This window comes from Rhinatrema bivittatum, chromosome 14 (genome assembly GCF_901001135.1).
Source record: "Rhinatrema bivittatum chromosome 14, aRhiBiv1.1, whole genome shotgun sequence".
NCBI lineage: Eukaryota > Metazoa > Chordata > Amphibia > Gymnophiona > Rhinatrematidae > Rhinatrema > Rhinatrema bivittatum.
The window spans coordinates 25,591,234-25,608,465 of record NC_042628.1 but is presented as its reverse complement, the minus strand read 5'-3'; the positions used below and the strand labels follow the sequence as shown (position 1 = coordinate 25,608,465).

The window sequence follows — 17,232 nt, the reverse complement described above, 5'->3', positions numbered from 1 at the left end:
ACTCCGGTCTGGTAATAGTCACTGGGCTTCACTATTTTTTTTCTGCAGTGTCAGATGTTGAAAGGTTTGCGCTTTTTAATTTGATAACAGAGCAGATCAATGGGTGTATTTGATTATCAGGTTTACCCTCCAAACTCAGCTGAAGACTGATTGAACAGTGCACGCATTTCAGACCAATAAAACAGAGGGAAATCATAGTTGGGGAAGAAAGAAATAGAGGTCAATCTTGAGTTCACCAGATGGACAAGACTAAGCCAGAAGTAGGGGAGGGAGAGGGAGAGAGATAGTAAGAAGTAGTGGATGGAGAGAGAGAGAGGAACAGAGTGGAGCAGAGAAAGAGGAGAATGAGTAGGAGAGAAGAGAGAGGTAGGGAGGAAGTAAGTGAGAAAGGAGGGAGAGGAGAGAGAGAGAGAGGAGAGAGTGAATTTCGTGAAAAATTCATTTTCGGGTTAGCGTGCACTAATGAGACTTAGCACGCACTATCCCAAAATTTGGGTCCTCCCGAATTTCAAAAGGCCCAAACCGCGGGAAATACGATATTTCCTGCGGCGGCCCGAAAACGAAGCCCGAACCAAAAGGTTCGGGCTTTGCACATCCCTAGTTGTTTTCTCTATTTGTTGTGCCTTTAAATAAAGAGAAATAAACAATAAAAAAAATAACCTGAGTGCTTCATGTTGACTCAAAGTTATTCCTTGCAAAACACAGTGCAGCACTGGTTCATGCATTGTTTATCTAAATGAATATGTGCCCCTGGTGATTCTGCTAAGATCTTGATAGGTACAACCATCAGTGGATAACCTTATAATTTAAAACTACCTGGGTCAGCTTTTTCTCTTCTGCCATTTGGTTCATTTTAGAGAAGAAGGAAATGTGTGTATTATGTCACGCGGGGTTTTTCTTGCATATTTACCTTCTCACCTCACATAGCCTGAAGAGTTTCCCTGGGATGCACAGCTTCAAGAGCAGCATAACAGCAGCAAACCGATGTAAATTAAATGCACGAGCTGTTAATCTAAATAATACAAAAATCTGAGAGATATACACTGCATATTAAAGGACCATGCACCAAGGTCCCTAATCTACTAGTAAGAATAAAATCTCAGTTTGAAGAATATTTTTACTTACAGTTGGAACATGTTGCACTTCAAAGTGTAAAATATCATTTTTCATACTTACGAACTATAATTTGCTTTTCATTTCAGCCATAAGATTTACTGATAATAGAATTCTTATTATCTTACAGGCAGTACCTAACAAGATACATAAGTAAATTATGCAAGCATACACAAATTAAAGTGAAATGTACATCTGAATAATATATAGTGGCTGAAAGAAACCAAGATGGTGGTAGTCTGAGTGGCACCAATGTTCCTTAACTGACCTGGTCCCCAAAATGTGTTTTTTACTGCCAGTTTCCTTCATGGGCACATGGAAGAATAAATAACTTGATATTTTCCTCTCTAATTACAGGCCTCATGGACAGTTTTATGCTATATGAAGCACCAGTGCCAGCGATGTCACCTGCACCAGTTTCTCAGCCAGACACGAAGAAGTTTGAATTGCCATCAAGCTTTGCTTCACTCCTAACAAAGTCATCTCATCCTGTTTTCAAACCTGTAGCCCTCTCCTCAGTGACTCTAATGACCTCTCCTGCAATCCACTACTCGCCCCTCTTTCTTCTGAGTGAACTCCATTTACAGTTATCACACGCATGCCCTCATCACATGAGTGTCTAATCATTCAATCAGTTTTTACCATCCTCAGGCTCCTCAGTGTAATTATTAGTCTCTGATGCGGGTGCGATAGTGTAGTCAGCTGGAGGCATGACTCTCCCCCAAAGCCAAGAGCGATTGGTGCACAAACAGGGCAAGACCGACTGGTTTTAACTTGGAACAGGAACGGGGCATCTTCTGCCTGCAATGGTCACCTTTGGGTTGAGCCCTCAGGACTTGGATAGGAACAAACTAGAAACATAAGGCACCCACAGAAGCAGTGCAGCAGGAGGACTGGATACACAAAGCAATCCAAAACCAAACAGGAACACTGGATATGCAAAGCAATCTAGGAATAAACAGAAACAAACACACAATGTAGGAGCAAGTCTAGGGCCAGGCAAACGTGAGACCAAACTAGCAAAATGCAGACCCCCGAGCCAGGAACACAACTAGAGCTGGATTCCCTGATAAAGGAATTGGAGTCACTACGCTAACAAGAGCCGGATTTTCCGGTACAGAAACTGAAGTCGCCGAGACAGCTGAAGCTGGATTCTCCAGTATAGGAATGGGAGTCGCAGAGATGGCCGGAGCCAGATTTGCCAGGAACGGAATCATTGGGGCGATCAAAATGAATCTCTGGTGCCGGAGCTGATTTGATTCTGGGGTGGAGACATGACAGAGGTTCTTGTCTTGGAATCCTGGTGGTTGGGGCAGGTTCCTTCAGGACAGCCAAAGATAGGTCCTGGAAGATGTCTGCTAGGGCTTCCGTAGGATTCACTTGTCTGGTATAGCTAGAACAGCTGGAGGCTGGGGCAGGATTCGTTTGCTGCTGGGAAAGCAGAAGCTTGATTCACTGGAGCTCTACAGGCATCTGGAGTTGGATTCACCAGTTCACGGAAATGGAGTTGCTAGGAATAGTGTTAGAATTCCTAGAACCGGAGTCACTGCTGAAAACCCTGGCTTCCCTGGGGCAGAGACTGAAGCTGCTGGAACGGGAATAGCTAGGAATGGAGTGGGAATCACTGGAACAGCTGGGGCTGGCATGGCCCAGAGTGGAGCTGCTAGAGCTGGCGTTACTGGTGCAAGAACAGGATTTGGAGTGCAACATGCAGCAGCACCGTTTGATGTAGTTTTCACAATTCTCACAAAGCATGGACTATGGTTCCAGATGGATGAGTGGCAGCTTTTACAGACCTTCTCACGTCTGGGCAAAGGGGTTGGAAATCCGCACAATGTTGCTCACAAAGCAGAAATCACAGATTCACTCTGCTAGTTCCTTCATAAACTGAGTTTCAAAGCTACAGCCCCCAATAGCAGAAGAATTCTTACTATTCTGACATAATTCTTTTAGAACTGCAAAATTTTGATCTGGCCAATAACTGCTTTCACCAAATATTCAAAATTATTTAAATACCAAAGCCGAATTAAATATCCATAGCAAATGGAGGGCAAAGACCTCAGAACCCGGGCATGCCTAGTTCATAGAACTTAAGAACATGCTCTGTGTAATTCAATCATCTGTCATAAAAACCTCCAACCTTCCTAAATGTTATTTCCAAATTTTTTATGATTATTTCTTTGCATATAAAACTTATCTTGATTCACTGTCCATTGCACTTCTCAAATATTAATTGTATGCCGCCACGCTCTGTTGGGTCCATTTAGACAGTGTCTGAGGGATACTGTAGTCTGCAGGAGGTGTAAACCAAAAACCAAAAGTGGGCAGTGCATAGACAGGGCGAGGCTGATGGGTTCTAACTGCAGCAGAGGCAGGGCATTTTCTGCCTGCGATGGCCACCATCCCCTAGAGATGAGCCCTTAGGTTCTGGCCACTGGCAAGTCCTGGACAGGAACAAGAGGATACAAGGCACATTCTAAGACAAATGTATAACCCAAACCTGGAAACAAGAAGGCACCCACAGAAACAGGGCAAGACCAATGCAGCAAAACCTGAACACATGAAAGCACCACAGAAACAATGTAGGGACCATTGCAGTGGGACTGGATACACAAAGCAAACAAGGACCAAACAGGAGCACTGGATACATGAAGTAATCTAAGATTAAATAGGAACACAAAATATAGGACCACATCTAGGACTGATTATAAGACTACGCTCTGGCAGACTGTGAACTTCAAATATAACTGTGTTCAGACAGGAACAAGATGGCCACCAACTGGAAATGTGGGCCACAGAGCTGGGAGAACTAACCAGAGTGTCCAAGAGGTCCAATGAGGCCCTCTGCTGTTGGGAGGGAACACCCAACATTAGGTCAGTATCAAAAGCTTTGCTTAAGTTCAGGTATAATACACCCAGCGTATGCCCTTGATCTGATTCTCTATTCACCCAAATAAATTATCAGATTTGCTTAACATGATCTATCTCTGGTAAAAGCCATACTGTCTCAGTTCCTGGCCAGTTCTACTCTGATATAGTAACACAAAAGGGTCATTTCTTCTTCTTGTGTGTATTTACAGTTCTACTCTGAGGCAACTTTATCCTTCATTCAGAGTGCTGGACACAAAGAGCAACACTGAAGCCTCCAGAAAGTCTCTCTAAAGACTAAAACGCCACAATTACTACAGTTCATAATTCCCATATTTACCCTTATATTTCTATGTATAATTTTTTTATATACAAAGCTATCAAAAAACTTTTCCTTGCTGACTCTTGTTATCTGTTTAAAAATAAATATTGCAGTGCTAGAATAGAGTGGAAAGACTAATATATCTACTTAAGAAAAAGTTACAGAAGGGTTCGCCTCTTTCACAGAAGAGTCTGTTAGAAAATGTGCTCCTGGGGTGGGTGGGTGTGGGTCTGAATCGGTGGAACTATCAGTTAAAAAGCAGAAGCAAGTCATCCTGAAGGTTCAGTGGCAATGCTGCACGGTGCCATGTGGAGGGATCTAGAGTCAATTCCGAGCAGAGGTCTTCCACTCCCCAGGTTGGCCAGGGATGGAGATGATGCAAAGGCAGCATCCAAAGTCCTTGGTGGGAGAAAGCTATAGCCTTCACACAATGGCACCACCTAGTGGCTGGATTTAGGACATACAATTGCATGGTTCTGTAAGAAACCCCAGTGCCTATGGATCCCAGTAAGTAGGGAGGGGATATGGAATAGAGGAAAGCTCCCTGGGTAGTAGCAAATGAAGGGTTATGTACCTGATCCCAGCACTGCTTCTGACATAGCTTGAAGCCCAAAGGAGCAGCGTTAACTAAGAGGTAAAAAGTAAAATAAAAAAAGGAAAAAGCACCAGCAACAAAAAGAACAAATGGCTATTTTTCATTTATTTATTTGGTTGTGATATACCACCTTATTTAAAAAACAAACAAACAACCCACACTGTAAATGCATTAACAGACAGATAAACTTTAACACCACACTTACATATAGCTTATGAATATGTGCGCCATACTTTGAAATGATTCCATATTATTCAAACATACTTCCGTGGTGCTGTCTAATCAATCAGCCTACCAAAAAAGTCACAGATCAGTTCTCCAAGAGGCCTCACATACGTTCATGTTGAATAAGAGCGGTGAAAACAGTGGACCCTCTAGGACTGAACAGACGAGGCTATTCAGCCATAATGGTAATAACAGAGAAGTTTAATTATTATACAGAAAGTACTTTAAAAGAAAGCTCCATGCTCAAAATTAAAAAAAAAAAAAAAAAAGAGGATATTCTCTAGGCATGGGAAACCGCATCTCTGACTGGACAGTAAACTTTAGACACAGGCATTTTGTGAGTCAAACTACACTGAAGAGTGCTCATAACTATCGCTGGGAGTACATGACAGAAAACTCATATTCTGTTAATAAATCATAGTTCCTTGAATATGAGAAAATTTCAGACCCCAATTGTTCAGCACTGCATGGATTTTTCCCATATTTTCATGGTTCTTAAGTGGAGGATCCCTGAGTGAGTTACAGAAATACCATGGAAAGGGGACCGTGAGGCACAGCTGAAACTTCGTGAGCAGTTTTGAATTTACAATTTGCATATAATTTCTCTTTTTGGCTTAAATGAGGAAATTGATTGGTATTCCTTAATTTAATGATAAATTTCAGTGGTATGTCCAGGGGTGTTTATATGAAGGAAGTACAGGCAGTATGATTTTGTGATGACATCATTTCCTGCCACCTCCATGATGAAACTGTGAGAGATGCCGATCATGCTGAAACTAGGACTGTATCTGGTAGATCTGTGTGGTAGACTTTATTTCTCATACACACACACACACACACAATTTACCCTTGTTTTATCATTGTCTAAGATACATAATTAGACCAACCCCTGAGAAAGAACCAACAGTTGGAAACATGGTCCCATGTCTGGCTAAAGTGAAGTGGCATTATGAAGGCATGTGACTTACTAATTCAAAGACACCAGAATGAAAGATAAGAAAACATTTTTTTTTTTAATTTAAATTCTGATTATGTGATTTTTTTTTCTGAGTAAAGAGACAAATGTTATATGAGGGTAAATGGACAAGGCATGAGAGTGCGCAAATACCCGTTATGATGGTCTTTCATTCATATTTTCCACTTATTAATATCTACAGGGTTTGGGAGAATTTTGGGTATATAGAGTGATCATATCCTTTCACTGGACTTGTTTTCATGGGAAGATAATTGTTGGATACTTCAGAGTTAATTGCATGACAGCAATAGGGACATTGCAGATCCCTCTGTTTCTCACAATGGGGGGGGGGCTTCCCGACATCACTGCTCTGCTGCCGCTGACAGCAGAGAGCCCTCCTCAGCTTGACCTAGCACGGAGCATAGGAAACTGCCCGTAAAAATCTCTCTGGTTTTCGACTATTTTGCACCTGCGATCAGGGGCATCACTAGGAACAGATCCACGGGGTTCATGCCCCGAACCTATCAGGCCAATGCCCCCAAATCTCACTCAGCAAAGCCCTCTGTTTCCTGCCCCAGCCCCTTCCCTCCCAGACAGCAAGGAGGGAACAGGAGGGGAGATGGATGAGCCCGAAACGAACTCTGCTCCCAGGTCCAACCCCTCCTTGTCCTGAGGCCACTCTGCTCCCTAACGCAGCCCCTCCCCTACTCGTGCAGGCACTAACCTTTTCCTAGGAATGTGACAGCAGGGGCTGACATAACAGCACTGAAATTCGTCTGGAAAGGATGGAAGAAGACACCAAAGGATTATTCTGGGGGGAGATCAAGCTTGCAGAGGGGTTAGGAAGGACAAATAAAAGCACCCACAGGAGGAAAAAAAAAAAAAAAAAGAGTACCTGCATAATGAAAGAGGGAAAGGGAGTGACAACCCCTGCAGGAGAAATGGAGAGAATGCAAGAGCAGAGTGCAGAAGGAAGAAGAGAGGGAGAGGAAAGAGAGAACAAATGGAGGAGAGGACGCTGGAGGAAGGGGAAGAGACGAGAATGCCAGGAGAAAGGTGAAGAAGTGCAAGATCTCAGGGTGACAGTCACCATGCTCACTTTAGCACAGCCATTGTAATGCTGCAGTTTTCTGAATATCATTAGCTATGTACAAACTGTGATAAATTGCTCTTTTACTGCATAGATGTCTTAGGGCCAGGGTTTCATCCCCATTTCAGATCTATGAGAAAAATTCATAGCACATCTGTCTGGCTGTTAGCTGTATTTATTGATTGCGACAATAAGCTTACCATTCAGCCTAAGCCAAAACACTAAAAACTATGAATTTTGCTGGTTTCCAACTAAGAGTAATCCCATTTTCAGTATGAAGAGTCATGGAAAATGCCGAGACTGGAATAACCCTTGTTTTGTGTTGTAGTTAATTGGCAACCGAGCTCATTCAAATAGCTGCTTCACCATCGATGAACTCAATAGCAATTAATAAATATAACATCCCACCGCACCCACTAAACAGTACGTTCTCTCAGGCACAATGCAGACAGAACTGGAGAATGCAAAAATCTGGTCAGTTCTATGGTCCACGACGAATGAATATTTCATACAAAATGGCTTGTCTGTTAAACCCTGGCCAAAATTAAAGACCGACGAGTGCGGGGTTGCCAAACTGCAATCCCAGAGGGCTGCACACCAGTCTGGTTTCTGGTTGTCCCTAATAAATCTGCATGCAATGGAGGAAGCAAATGCAGCTCGCTCATATTCATTAGGGACATCCTGAAAACCTGACCAGTTTGTGGCCCTCGTACAAGCCAAAATGACTTGGGGGGTGCTAAACACACAAAATTACTCCTCCCTGATCACAGAGAAAGAGTTTTCTCAATATTGGAGGTACTTCAGCACCTACTGCACCCACAGAGCTGGCACCTCTGCCCTCCGGGACTGACAGCCCTGCTATAAAACATATCTAGAATGAACTCCTCCTGAAGGTTTAGTCGTTTGCAATGCAGGACTCTTGGAATCTGCTTGAAGTATTTTATGAAAACAAAGTTATGCATGACACTAAGTGTAGCAGAATTGTCAAGAGCCCCCGATAAGAAATTAGCAGCACATCACTAGTGACTTAAGAGTTGCAGTTCCCTCATCTACATGTCTTTTTCAGTCATAAAATGCCCTGCTGATTTATGATCTTCATAGGCAACTGGAACATGGACATCCAAGGTACATGCATCATGTTTTTTCAGAATAGGAAAAGGTAGTTTTGCACGTCTCTTCATTCTACTACCCGGTGCCGCAAAGTTACTTCTCAGAGCTCACATGAACAGTGCCATCCAGTGGCAAGAAAGCATTTACTACTACAATTCCTGCCGCACTTCACTGAAAACTAGAGAGACTCTGTTATTAGGGCTGCTGAGGGGGCAGGGGGAGTCAGAAGCTGTTGGGGTGAGGCTCTATCTAGGGAGGCCAGTTCTACTGTCCTGCAGGCCACCATTAAGTAAAACTGGCCAGGCCAGACAAACACTTGACGATTGGCAACCCTAGCTGCTATACAGCCTAGTGGTGGGGCGGCATATTATGTGCTGATTTATTTGTCTTCGTCCCCTCATCTGTGGGTTTCTGTCACCCTCCGCACTGGCCCTGCATGGATAGGTGCCAGGGAATCTGGAGGAAGGTGACAGAATGGAATGCAGACCAGAAGGAAGCCGAACTGTTGAAAGCCAGACAGACAGTGGGGATGCATTAAATCAGGAGCAGGGGGTTTTAAGGAGATGTAGAATGGAACCATTTTGTGCAGCAAGACCCAACCACCTTCCCTCCCTGTTAGATGTGTTCTCTCTGAGGATGGCAGCGGAGATTATGCACAGCTAGGAATTATGGGAATGCACACCTGAAGACAGTCAGGGATATTTTTTTTTTTAAAGTTATAAAGCAAGGAGCTCCACCCTCCCTTGAGCAGGAGGGTGGTCCATGGATGGGACCTCCTAAACTGATTGAGTTTGTAGGCGTATTGGCGGATGGGAGTAGAAAGAGAAATGTCATAGATAAATCTGGTTTGCTACGGCTGGTAGAATTTGACGGAGCTCAGTGCAACCAGTAACAAACTGGGACATGTGCCTCCTTCACATCACAGCCAGAGTAATATATAGCTGTGTATAGTATGGGCCCCATGCTGCAGCCCAGTATTCTGCTAACTTCTGCAACTGTGTTTCTGTAATGTCAAAGCTATGGCCATTTTTCTTCCAAAGTATTAATTCTAACAGTCTTTAAATTTCCAAATAGCTAGTCACCACTGGAGAAGGGCACGGAGGGGAATCACAGGGCACATCCTGCTACCCCTGTTATGTGCCTGGGGAATCAACACTTTGCAATACCTACCAATATTTCAGTGTTTATAGGGACAATGCTAACTACTTGAATAATGGCACGCTTGTTCCCCCACAGTACATGTTGGCAAACCAATCTACATAACTTGAAAACATTAGGTCCTGTTTTTGCTTTTAACAGACCTCATTCACAAAGGGCCAAAACTGAAGCAAACAATCCTGACAACTAAGGCATGATAGAAAGGATTCAAAGGAGGTTTTATGGACCAGAATGTAAAACTGATCTCACTAGCATATGGAGTAAAAGGAAAAGCATCTATTAACTTCATTTCAGCATTCAGTGTACTTGATAAGGGTGTAATATTCTTCTGTCCTTATAGACATCCAAACGTGATATACTGAAGTGCAGATCATGTGAACTGTTCGAGGTTATGCTTCAAGCAAGAACAATACCATTAAGTGTATTTACTAATTATTTGGAAAAACAAAGATGCTCAACTAAATTGCTAAATACAAAGCGATCAAAACCATTAAGATGCAGGCCTTTACTTCCATTTTAAATGTGATGTACAAATGATTCAAAATTCAATGATATAATAAAAGCCAGACAGGAAAAAAAAGTTCCCTTTTCTCAAAATCAGCAGAAGTGGCAGCCTGGCACCTGATGGGCTAGAAAGTGAAAATCTGTGTAAATGCTAAAATTTATTCAATTATTATGCTATAAAGTAACTCTTGGCGCAGGGCCAGTTGCATATGGAAATGAGTGCAGAGGATTTTCTTACCTTCTCTGCCATGATCATGGAGGAGCCACCGTGAATTCCCAAAATCGGGATGAACGTTTGAGAAGAAATAAAATCCAGAATTTGAGCAATCGCCTCCTGATCGGTGTCATCTCCATAAACCACCCCGTGGATCTTGGTGCCCGACATGAGGTCACATATGTGAGTGATGATGCTTTTGGGATCAGTCTGGTTCACTAGCAGGGTGACGACATTAACGTCGACGTCCGATGACATTTCCCTGGCCCAAAGGGAGCGGATGTCTCTCTCGGTGATATAGCGGGTCCTTCCCAGAATCACAGCGATGTTCAGGACGGGATAACTTATCTCTTCCCCGCAGACAAAATCCAATTGAACGAGGAGGGCTGGAAGCAGCAGAAGAGCGGAACCAGTTCTCCCCATTTTTGTCAGTTTTATCTCCTGTAGAAGTGAGGACACAAGGTATGAGGACCACGGTTCAAAAAAAAAAAAAAAAAACAAACAAACAAACAGGCTGCAGGCTTCCTTTAATCACCATAAATCAGACAGGAAAAGAAAAAAAAATTCAGCTTCCGCAGTACCATGAATTCACCCGGTGCCTTCCATAGCAGCGTTTCCCATTAAAATGTTTTCACTTCCCTGTTCTGATCATCTCAGAGCAGGGCATGTTTACCACTGGCAGGAGGTCCCTAGCAGCGGTGTTTATGACCACAGCAAAGGAGATGGGCTGGGGGACACACCGAGTCCAGCTGGTGTTTCAATGGCCGCAGCATGGAACCAAGGTTGGAACAGAGAAACGCATTCCCGGGTTCCAAAGGGAAACTACCCTGCCTGCACATGGGGGCCACTTTGCAAACTTCTCTCACCGCAAGCAACCACATAAGTTACACCTGCACTACAATTACTCGCAGGGAGGAGGGCTGAAGACACCCCAGAACGTCAGCCCCAGCCTTGAAAAGAGGGCTCACGCGTGCAAGAGTGAAACTTAGCGGGACCGCGGGGGCCCCCGAGCGCCTTTACAGCCGCTAGAGGGCGGGAGGAAAAGTCCACGCCAGGCGCATTTTGGAAAATCGAAAGCAGATGTGTAACTAGAGTTTCCCGCCAGCTCCCCCTCTGGGAATGCTGGTTTGCCCTACACACAAAAAAAAATGCATGTGCAATTGCTTCCACGAGTAAAAAATTGTGCATGCACAACCCCCGGAGTACTATTTCAAAAAAAATCTTCATTTTATACTGGGAAGCGTTTTTGAAAAATTGCCCCCATACTTGTTCAAATGGAAAAAGCGTACACGCGAGTGGAACGTTCCCCCCCAATCCTGCTCCCCCCCCCCCCCAGCCCGCCCCATCCGAAAGGCCTCTGCATGGGTTGGGTGGAAAGCCCATAGATGTGTAAGTTTACCCGCACACCAGCGAGGTAATTTGTATAAAACCCCAATTCTGCACATAAAACAGTGGCCTGGGCACGGGAGTACGTTTAAAAATAGCCACCCTTATTCTCAACACCCCCACCACATCCCTACGGGTGCCTTTAACGTGCTGTTTGTAGGTCTTTTGCATTCCCCTTACATTTCAGGAGGAGAAAGGGCTAGGGGCATTTAGAGAGAGGGGGGGTGAGAATCCCAGCTGGGTCTCCGCTACTTCCTGAAGCTTTGGCTAGACGCGGGCTGTAAGGGCTGCAGTTCATTCCTTCTCTGCATAGTGGCTGTGTCTATACCGAGAGGGGGCCGTCCCCCCCTGGCTCCCTCTCGGTGGCACCGCTCCCCCCCCCCCCCCTCCCATGCCAACCTGCCTCCGGCACCTCCTTTAAACTGCGCTCCTAACGTCATTTCCACGTGCGCCCGTTTCTATTTCTGCTCACTCAGCCTTCTGTAGTGCCTGGGATGCTGCCACTCGCAGTCACGACCGCGGAATGCATCAGCAAACCTCCGCAGCGGCTGGCGTGCAAGACAGGCAATCGGACCAGAGGGGAAAAAAAATCGCTTTCACCCCCCCCCCCCCCCCCCCAGCAACGTTACATGTCAGTAAAAATCGAACCCTTTTAAGCTGTTAGGAAAATAGTTGGGTTTGCAGCTTCTCGGCATCGAAGTTCGGATTTCGCACGGGGGAAAAACTACGAGCCAAGGATCTTACTCCTAAGCTGGAAACGCAGGCTGCAGCTAGAGAGCAGCAAGTGTAACCAAGTGGTTCCTCCTTGTAGTTTATTGCTTCAGGGTTAACCAGGCTATCCAAGGTTAAGGCTGTAGAGACCTGCAGTTCAACTGATAGCCCAGCACCAATAATGAAAATACACACACACCGCATTAGCAGGTAACAGCATTAAACTTTACTGAATAAGTATCAGACTTAATCATTCTGCTCACTCCGCAAACACACGCACACTGTCCTAGCTTAGACATGAAATACTGCTCAAAGCTTTCAACTGGTGATAATTCAGCAGCTATCTACAGTCTTTGCATTTATTTCAGAGTCCCAGCCCGGGGCCCTACTGTGAAGCCCTTTGAATGCTGAAGGGTGGGAGATGACATCAGCGCTTTTTGGTGCTAATGGCAGAACCCTCCTTACAAAAGGGAACCCTCAGTCTCTGGGCCATTCAAATGACTCCAAGTCCTTCACAGCATGGATCCTTAATTAAAACAGACAATTTTCTTTAGTTTCAGGGCAGAGCAAGGAACTTCCACCATCTTCTTGCTCGGGAAGCAATGATCTGTTTGCACCTGCCCCAGACTGACTACAGCTCCCCTGTGTGTTTACAGCCCTTAAAGAGACAGCACCCAATTGGCAGCTCCTCAGTGTCATTGTATTTTTTACTAAAGTGGGTTACACATGCACTTTTCTCTCTCTCTCTCTCGTGCAATGTGCAGATCTATCGAGATCGTGAACTGCACCAATTCCAAGTGGGGGGAAAAAAAAAAACATCGCAAGGGAACTTTCCCAGCTTCTACGACAAACCCTGCAAAGTGCGTTCGCCTTCTCATTCATGCACATTAAAAAAAAAAAAAAAAAAAAAAGGGCAAACAGTGCCCCCTGCCGTCCCGATCACTCCCTACTTTCCACGCCAAACTTTGGGTCCCCTCCCCCACCTACCTGGAATGGTAGAAAACACAATAGCTGCTTGCCGTGCCGCAAAGTTTGACATCGCGCGGATTTCAGCAGCAGCCGCGCTCAGGACGACCCGCCACGCTTCGGGGCCACCCGCGCCCTCCGCGCTGCAGTCCGCTCGCCGCACAGCGCCCGGCCACGGCCGCGGCCACCGTCCGCGTGGGAAGACGTGCGGAGGGGGGCTGCAGAGGGAACAATGGCGAGAAGGCAGATTAGTCACCTCCAGGGGGGGGGGGGGAGATCCTGGCTCGGCTGCACCCACGCACGAGGATGATGCGGGCAGCCGGGCTCCCCTCTTGCATGCATGGGGGAGGGGAGGGGGGGGGAGCAGTGCCCGGGTGCAGCTCGCCCTTCAGGGCTTTCTGAACTGCAAAGGGACGTGGCACTCCACAGGGGGGGGAGGGGGAGGGACGGAATCAAGAGTTTTAAAGGGGGGGAAAGACTATTTCAGGAGAACGGGGGCGGCGGTATACCCGGGCAAGGGGAACCCCTGGGGGGGGGGTCCCGGAGGGGCATTGGCTGCTTTTATGTCAACCTCCCCCCCCCCCCCTAGCAATAAATCAAACCCTAAAATGATCTCGCGGATCGTGGAAGCCCCGGTCCACCTAATCTGGGACGGAATGAATACTTTTGGTGAAAGGAGAAGGCGAGAGGGAGAATCTGCAGGAAGAGGCTGGTTCAACAGATACCAAAGGAAAAGAGCTGCGAGCACGTACAGCATATAAGTCAGTGAATGAATGTCATGGCCATATGTGTGGATGCACATGCACTGCACACCTATGGAGAAAGGGAGCCCGTATTAAAGAGCCGCCTGGGCAATGAACAAGAGCTCATGCATTAGCACTAACACACACACACACACACACACAATACAAGAAATACTTACTGCATTCTGCCTCCACATGCTGTAATTCCAGGCTCAGCTCCCCCAAAGTCATTTCAGCAGACCCCTTCGCGAGCAGCACTGCAGTCAAACCCACGTCTCGTAATTCCTCTATTTCCACCAACACATTTTGGGCTTATGCGAACCCAGCAGCGTTCAGCATTTCCGACCCCCCCACGAGCAGCCTTGGAATAGAAAACATCCTCCGTCTCCACGAGTCCGAACGCAGCTTTGCGTTTCCTCTCCGGGCTACTTCTGAGGTTTTGGTGGGCTGCGTTGGTTTCGGTTTTTTTTTTTTTTTTCTCTCCTCTGCAGCAAAGCTTTAGTGAAGACGATCCCAGGTCTCCGACTGCCTCACAGCTGAGCCTTTCCCAGTCAGCAAACACATCCTTAAGGTGAGCTGGAGAATTACAGCGCTGGCAGCCCTGCTCGGTGGCAGAAGCAGAGGCTCCCTGGGTAGAGCTGGGAACGCCATTCACTTGGTGCCCCCCCCCCCCTTTTCCCCTGTTTGGGGGTGAAGGGGTGGACAAAAGCTCCGGTCAGGAAACCCCTGCTGAACTTGCTAAAGGAGAGGAGTGGGGGTGGGGGGTGATAGCGCTGCAGGTGTGGTCTGGGGATACCGATTTCCAGGGGGGGGACGGGACGGGGTCTGGGAGTAAGTGATGCAGACTCAGGCTGGCGTGCAGAGAATTGCACTGGGTCTGGGGGATCGGCACCGCAAGGCAGGGAAGGGGGCCAGGTGGGAGCCAGGAAAAGGTCTATACCTTGTTGGGCAGTAGAGAAACAGCTGGAAAGCAGTTGTGTGTGGTCTCCTAGAGGAATTGGGTACGAGAGACCTTTTACGATTTTTTTTTTTTCCCCTGGCAAGAGGTCTCTGAAAGAGGTTTTCGCAGATAGGTTTATATCCAGGAGTCTGATCCCAGTCCTCCCCTGCCCTGACGTGCAGTCTCGCAATTATCTGTACACAAAAAAATGGGGGCAGGGGGAGTGCGGCAGTTTCTCTTTAAAAAAAAAAAAAAGAAAGAAATCCCAGGAGGGTATAAACGCGTGTCAAGGAAGGGGCGGTCAGGAGGAAAGGCTGCGGGACGCTACAGCGAACACAAAGGATCTCGGAGAACTGCTGGATCGGGGGGGGGGGGGGAGACAGCGCGAAGCCGCAGCCCTCCCGGATTATTCTGCAAACTCGCGAGGTGGGGGAGGGATCCGCCAGGTGAGCGAGGAGCTGCAGAACGCGGGATGCCTCGCCATGTGCCTGAGCACCAGGCTCCTTCCTGGCAAGGGATGCGCAAAATAAGCCCCTGGAGGCGGTCTGCAGCTGGGACTTTAGGAGAGGCGCCGTGCCCTGGAGCAGAAGTGATCGGAGTGCGGAGAAGCCCGAGCTCATGCTCCAGGAGGAATTATTTAACGCTGGACACCTCCATCGCTGTGGCCACATGGCTTGCTTTGTCTCTCCGGGTACAACAGACTTTGAACTCGATACAAAAGGAGCATTAGACAGACGATGCCGGATACCTGGAGAGTAGGATCCCTGCTGGATGCTAAGCTATAGAGGCCAAGAGAGGAAGGGGATACCAGTCCGACCAGTAACGCAAAGGTGGGGGAAAGGCTGAATGGAGTTACTAAACTTTGCTAGCTGGGAACATGCAGACTACAAATGAGAACCTTTGGATTTTTGGTAATTGGGGCATAGCGCTTGAAAGCTGGTCAGAAATGTACAAAAAAGGTCTCAGCTATCACTTGCTTATTAACCTTTACTTCTACAAAGTTTAGGGCAGGGGTAGTCAACTCTGGTCCCCTCAGTGCCTGCAAGTAGGTTGGGTTTTCAGGACATCCACAATGAATATGCATGACAAAGATTTGCATACAATGCAGGCAAATCTCTTACACATATTCATTGTGGCTATTCTGAAAACCTGACCTTGTTTGTGGCACTGGAGGACCGGAGTTGCCAACCCCTGCTCTCCTCCTTTCACCTCTGACATAATGATTTGCAAAGGTTCCCAAACCTGTCCCCAGCGACCCCCAACCAGTCAGGTTTTCAGGATGTCTACAATGAATATGCATGAGATATTCATTGTTGACATCCTGAAAAAGTGACTGGGGGGGGGGGGGGGGGAGTCCCACAAGAGAGGTTTAGGGACTTCAGCTGTAATCCATAATAGACTCGGAAGGGAAAAACAGATATATATAGGGAGTCCCCCAAAGAAGGTAGGTAATCCCCAGATAAATACCTATTACCTATTCAGCTGGATTGATGAAACTTGCCTTCCTCCTCCCAGCTCGAAGTACCTGCAGCCTTTCATAGAGTGCACGATTTCAGCCGAATGAATGTTCAGTTGAGGGAATAAAACAATTGTCAGAAGCACATCAACTATGTTACACCTGCTCAGCCAGCTATACACATAATATAGATGCAAGAGACACAGGACCCTTTAACATGCTCCTTTCCAATGGGGAGCAATGCAGAATGTAAATGAGCTTCCTGTCTCAGACAGTGCATAAGATGATTATATGTAGACTGACAGCTCTCATGAAAGAGGCTATTTTAGCCAAAAAAAAAATCTTTCAAAAATTTGAAGAAGGATCCATCTGAAGTAAATAGGAAAAAGCAATAGCATTGTCAAGTTAAAATGTAAAACAGTGATAAGACAGGCTAAGAGAGAATTTGAAATGAAGTTGGCCGTAGAGACAAAAACTTATAATAAAACATTTTAAAATATATCTGAAGCAGGAAACCTGCAAGGGAGTCAGTTGGACCGTTAGATGACCCAGAGGTTAAAGGGGCTCTTAGGGAAGATAAGGCCATTGCAGAAAAACTAAATTAATTCTTTGCTCCTGTGTTTACTAATAAGGATGTTGGTGTTGTGAAAGTGGACCCTTGTTTCGAGGTAGATGACTACCATCAAAGGGCGAGGCCTCTTGGACTGTAGAGACTTGCTAGAAGTCTTCACCCTGGAAGCACGCGACCCCCCCCCCCCCCCCAGGAGGAGCCCGTAGGGGTCCGGCCGCTGGGACTTAGGAGACTTCTCTGAAGACTGTAGATGGTCTGGATGCAGGCGCCTCCTGCAGGTTGTGGGTTCCAGACGGCTGGCGCCT

At 46.4% G+C, this 17,232-nt stretch overlaps 1 protein-coding gene across 4 annotated transcripts in view; it reads right to left on the bottom strand.

The window, feature by feature from the left end:
- Positions 1–14,502, bottom strand: part of GRIN2A (glutamate ionotropic receptor NMDA type subunit 2A) — a 392,551-nt gene extending 378,049 nt beyond the window's left edge. For 2 of the 4 annotated variants that reach the window (XM_029577238.1, XM_029577241.1), the window contains exons 1-2: positions 14,140–14,502; positions 10,179–10,595 (exon numbers count right to left, since the gene is read on the bottom strand). In XM_029577238.1, the coding sequence (XP_029433098.1) occupies positions 10,179–10,595; positions 14,140–14,157 (435 nt within the window). In that variant the 5' untranslated portion in view covers positions 14,158–14,502. Of the gene's footprint in view, positions 1–10,178; positions 10,596–13,238; positions 13,558–14,139 lie in introns of those variants that run through there. The other 2 variants (XM_029577239.1, XM_029577240.1) reach the window with 2 other exon arrangements.
- Between the last annotated feature and the right edge of the window lie 2,730 nt (positions 14,503–17,232).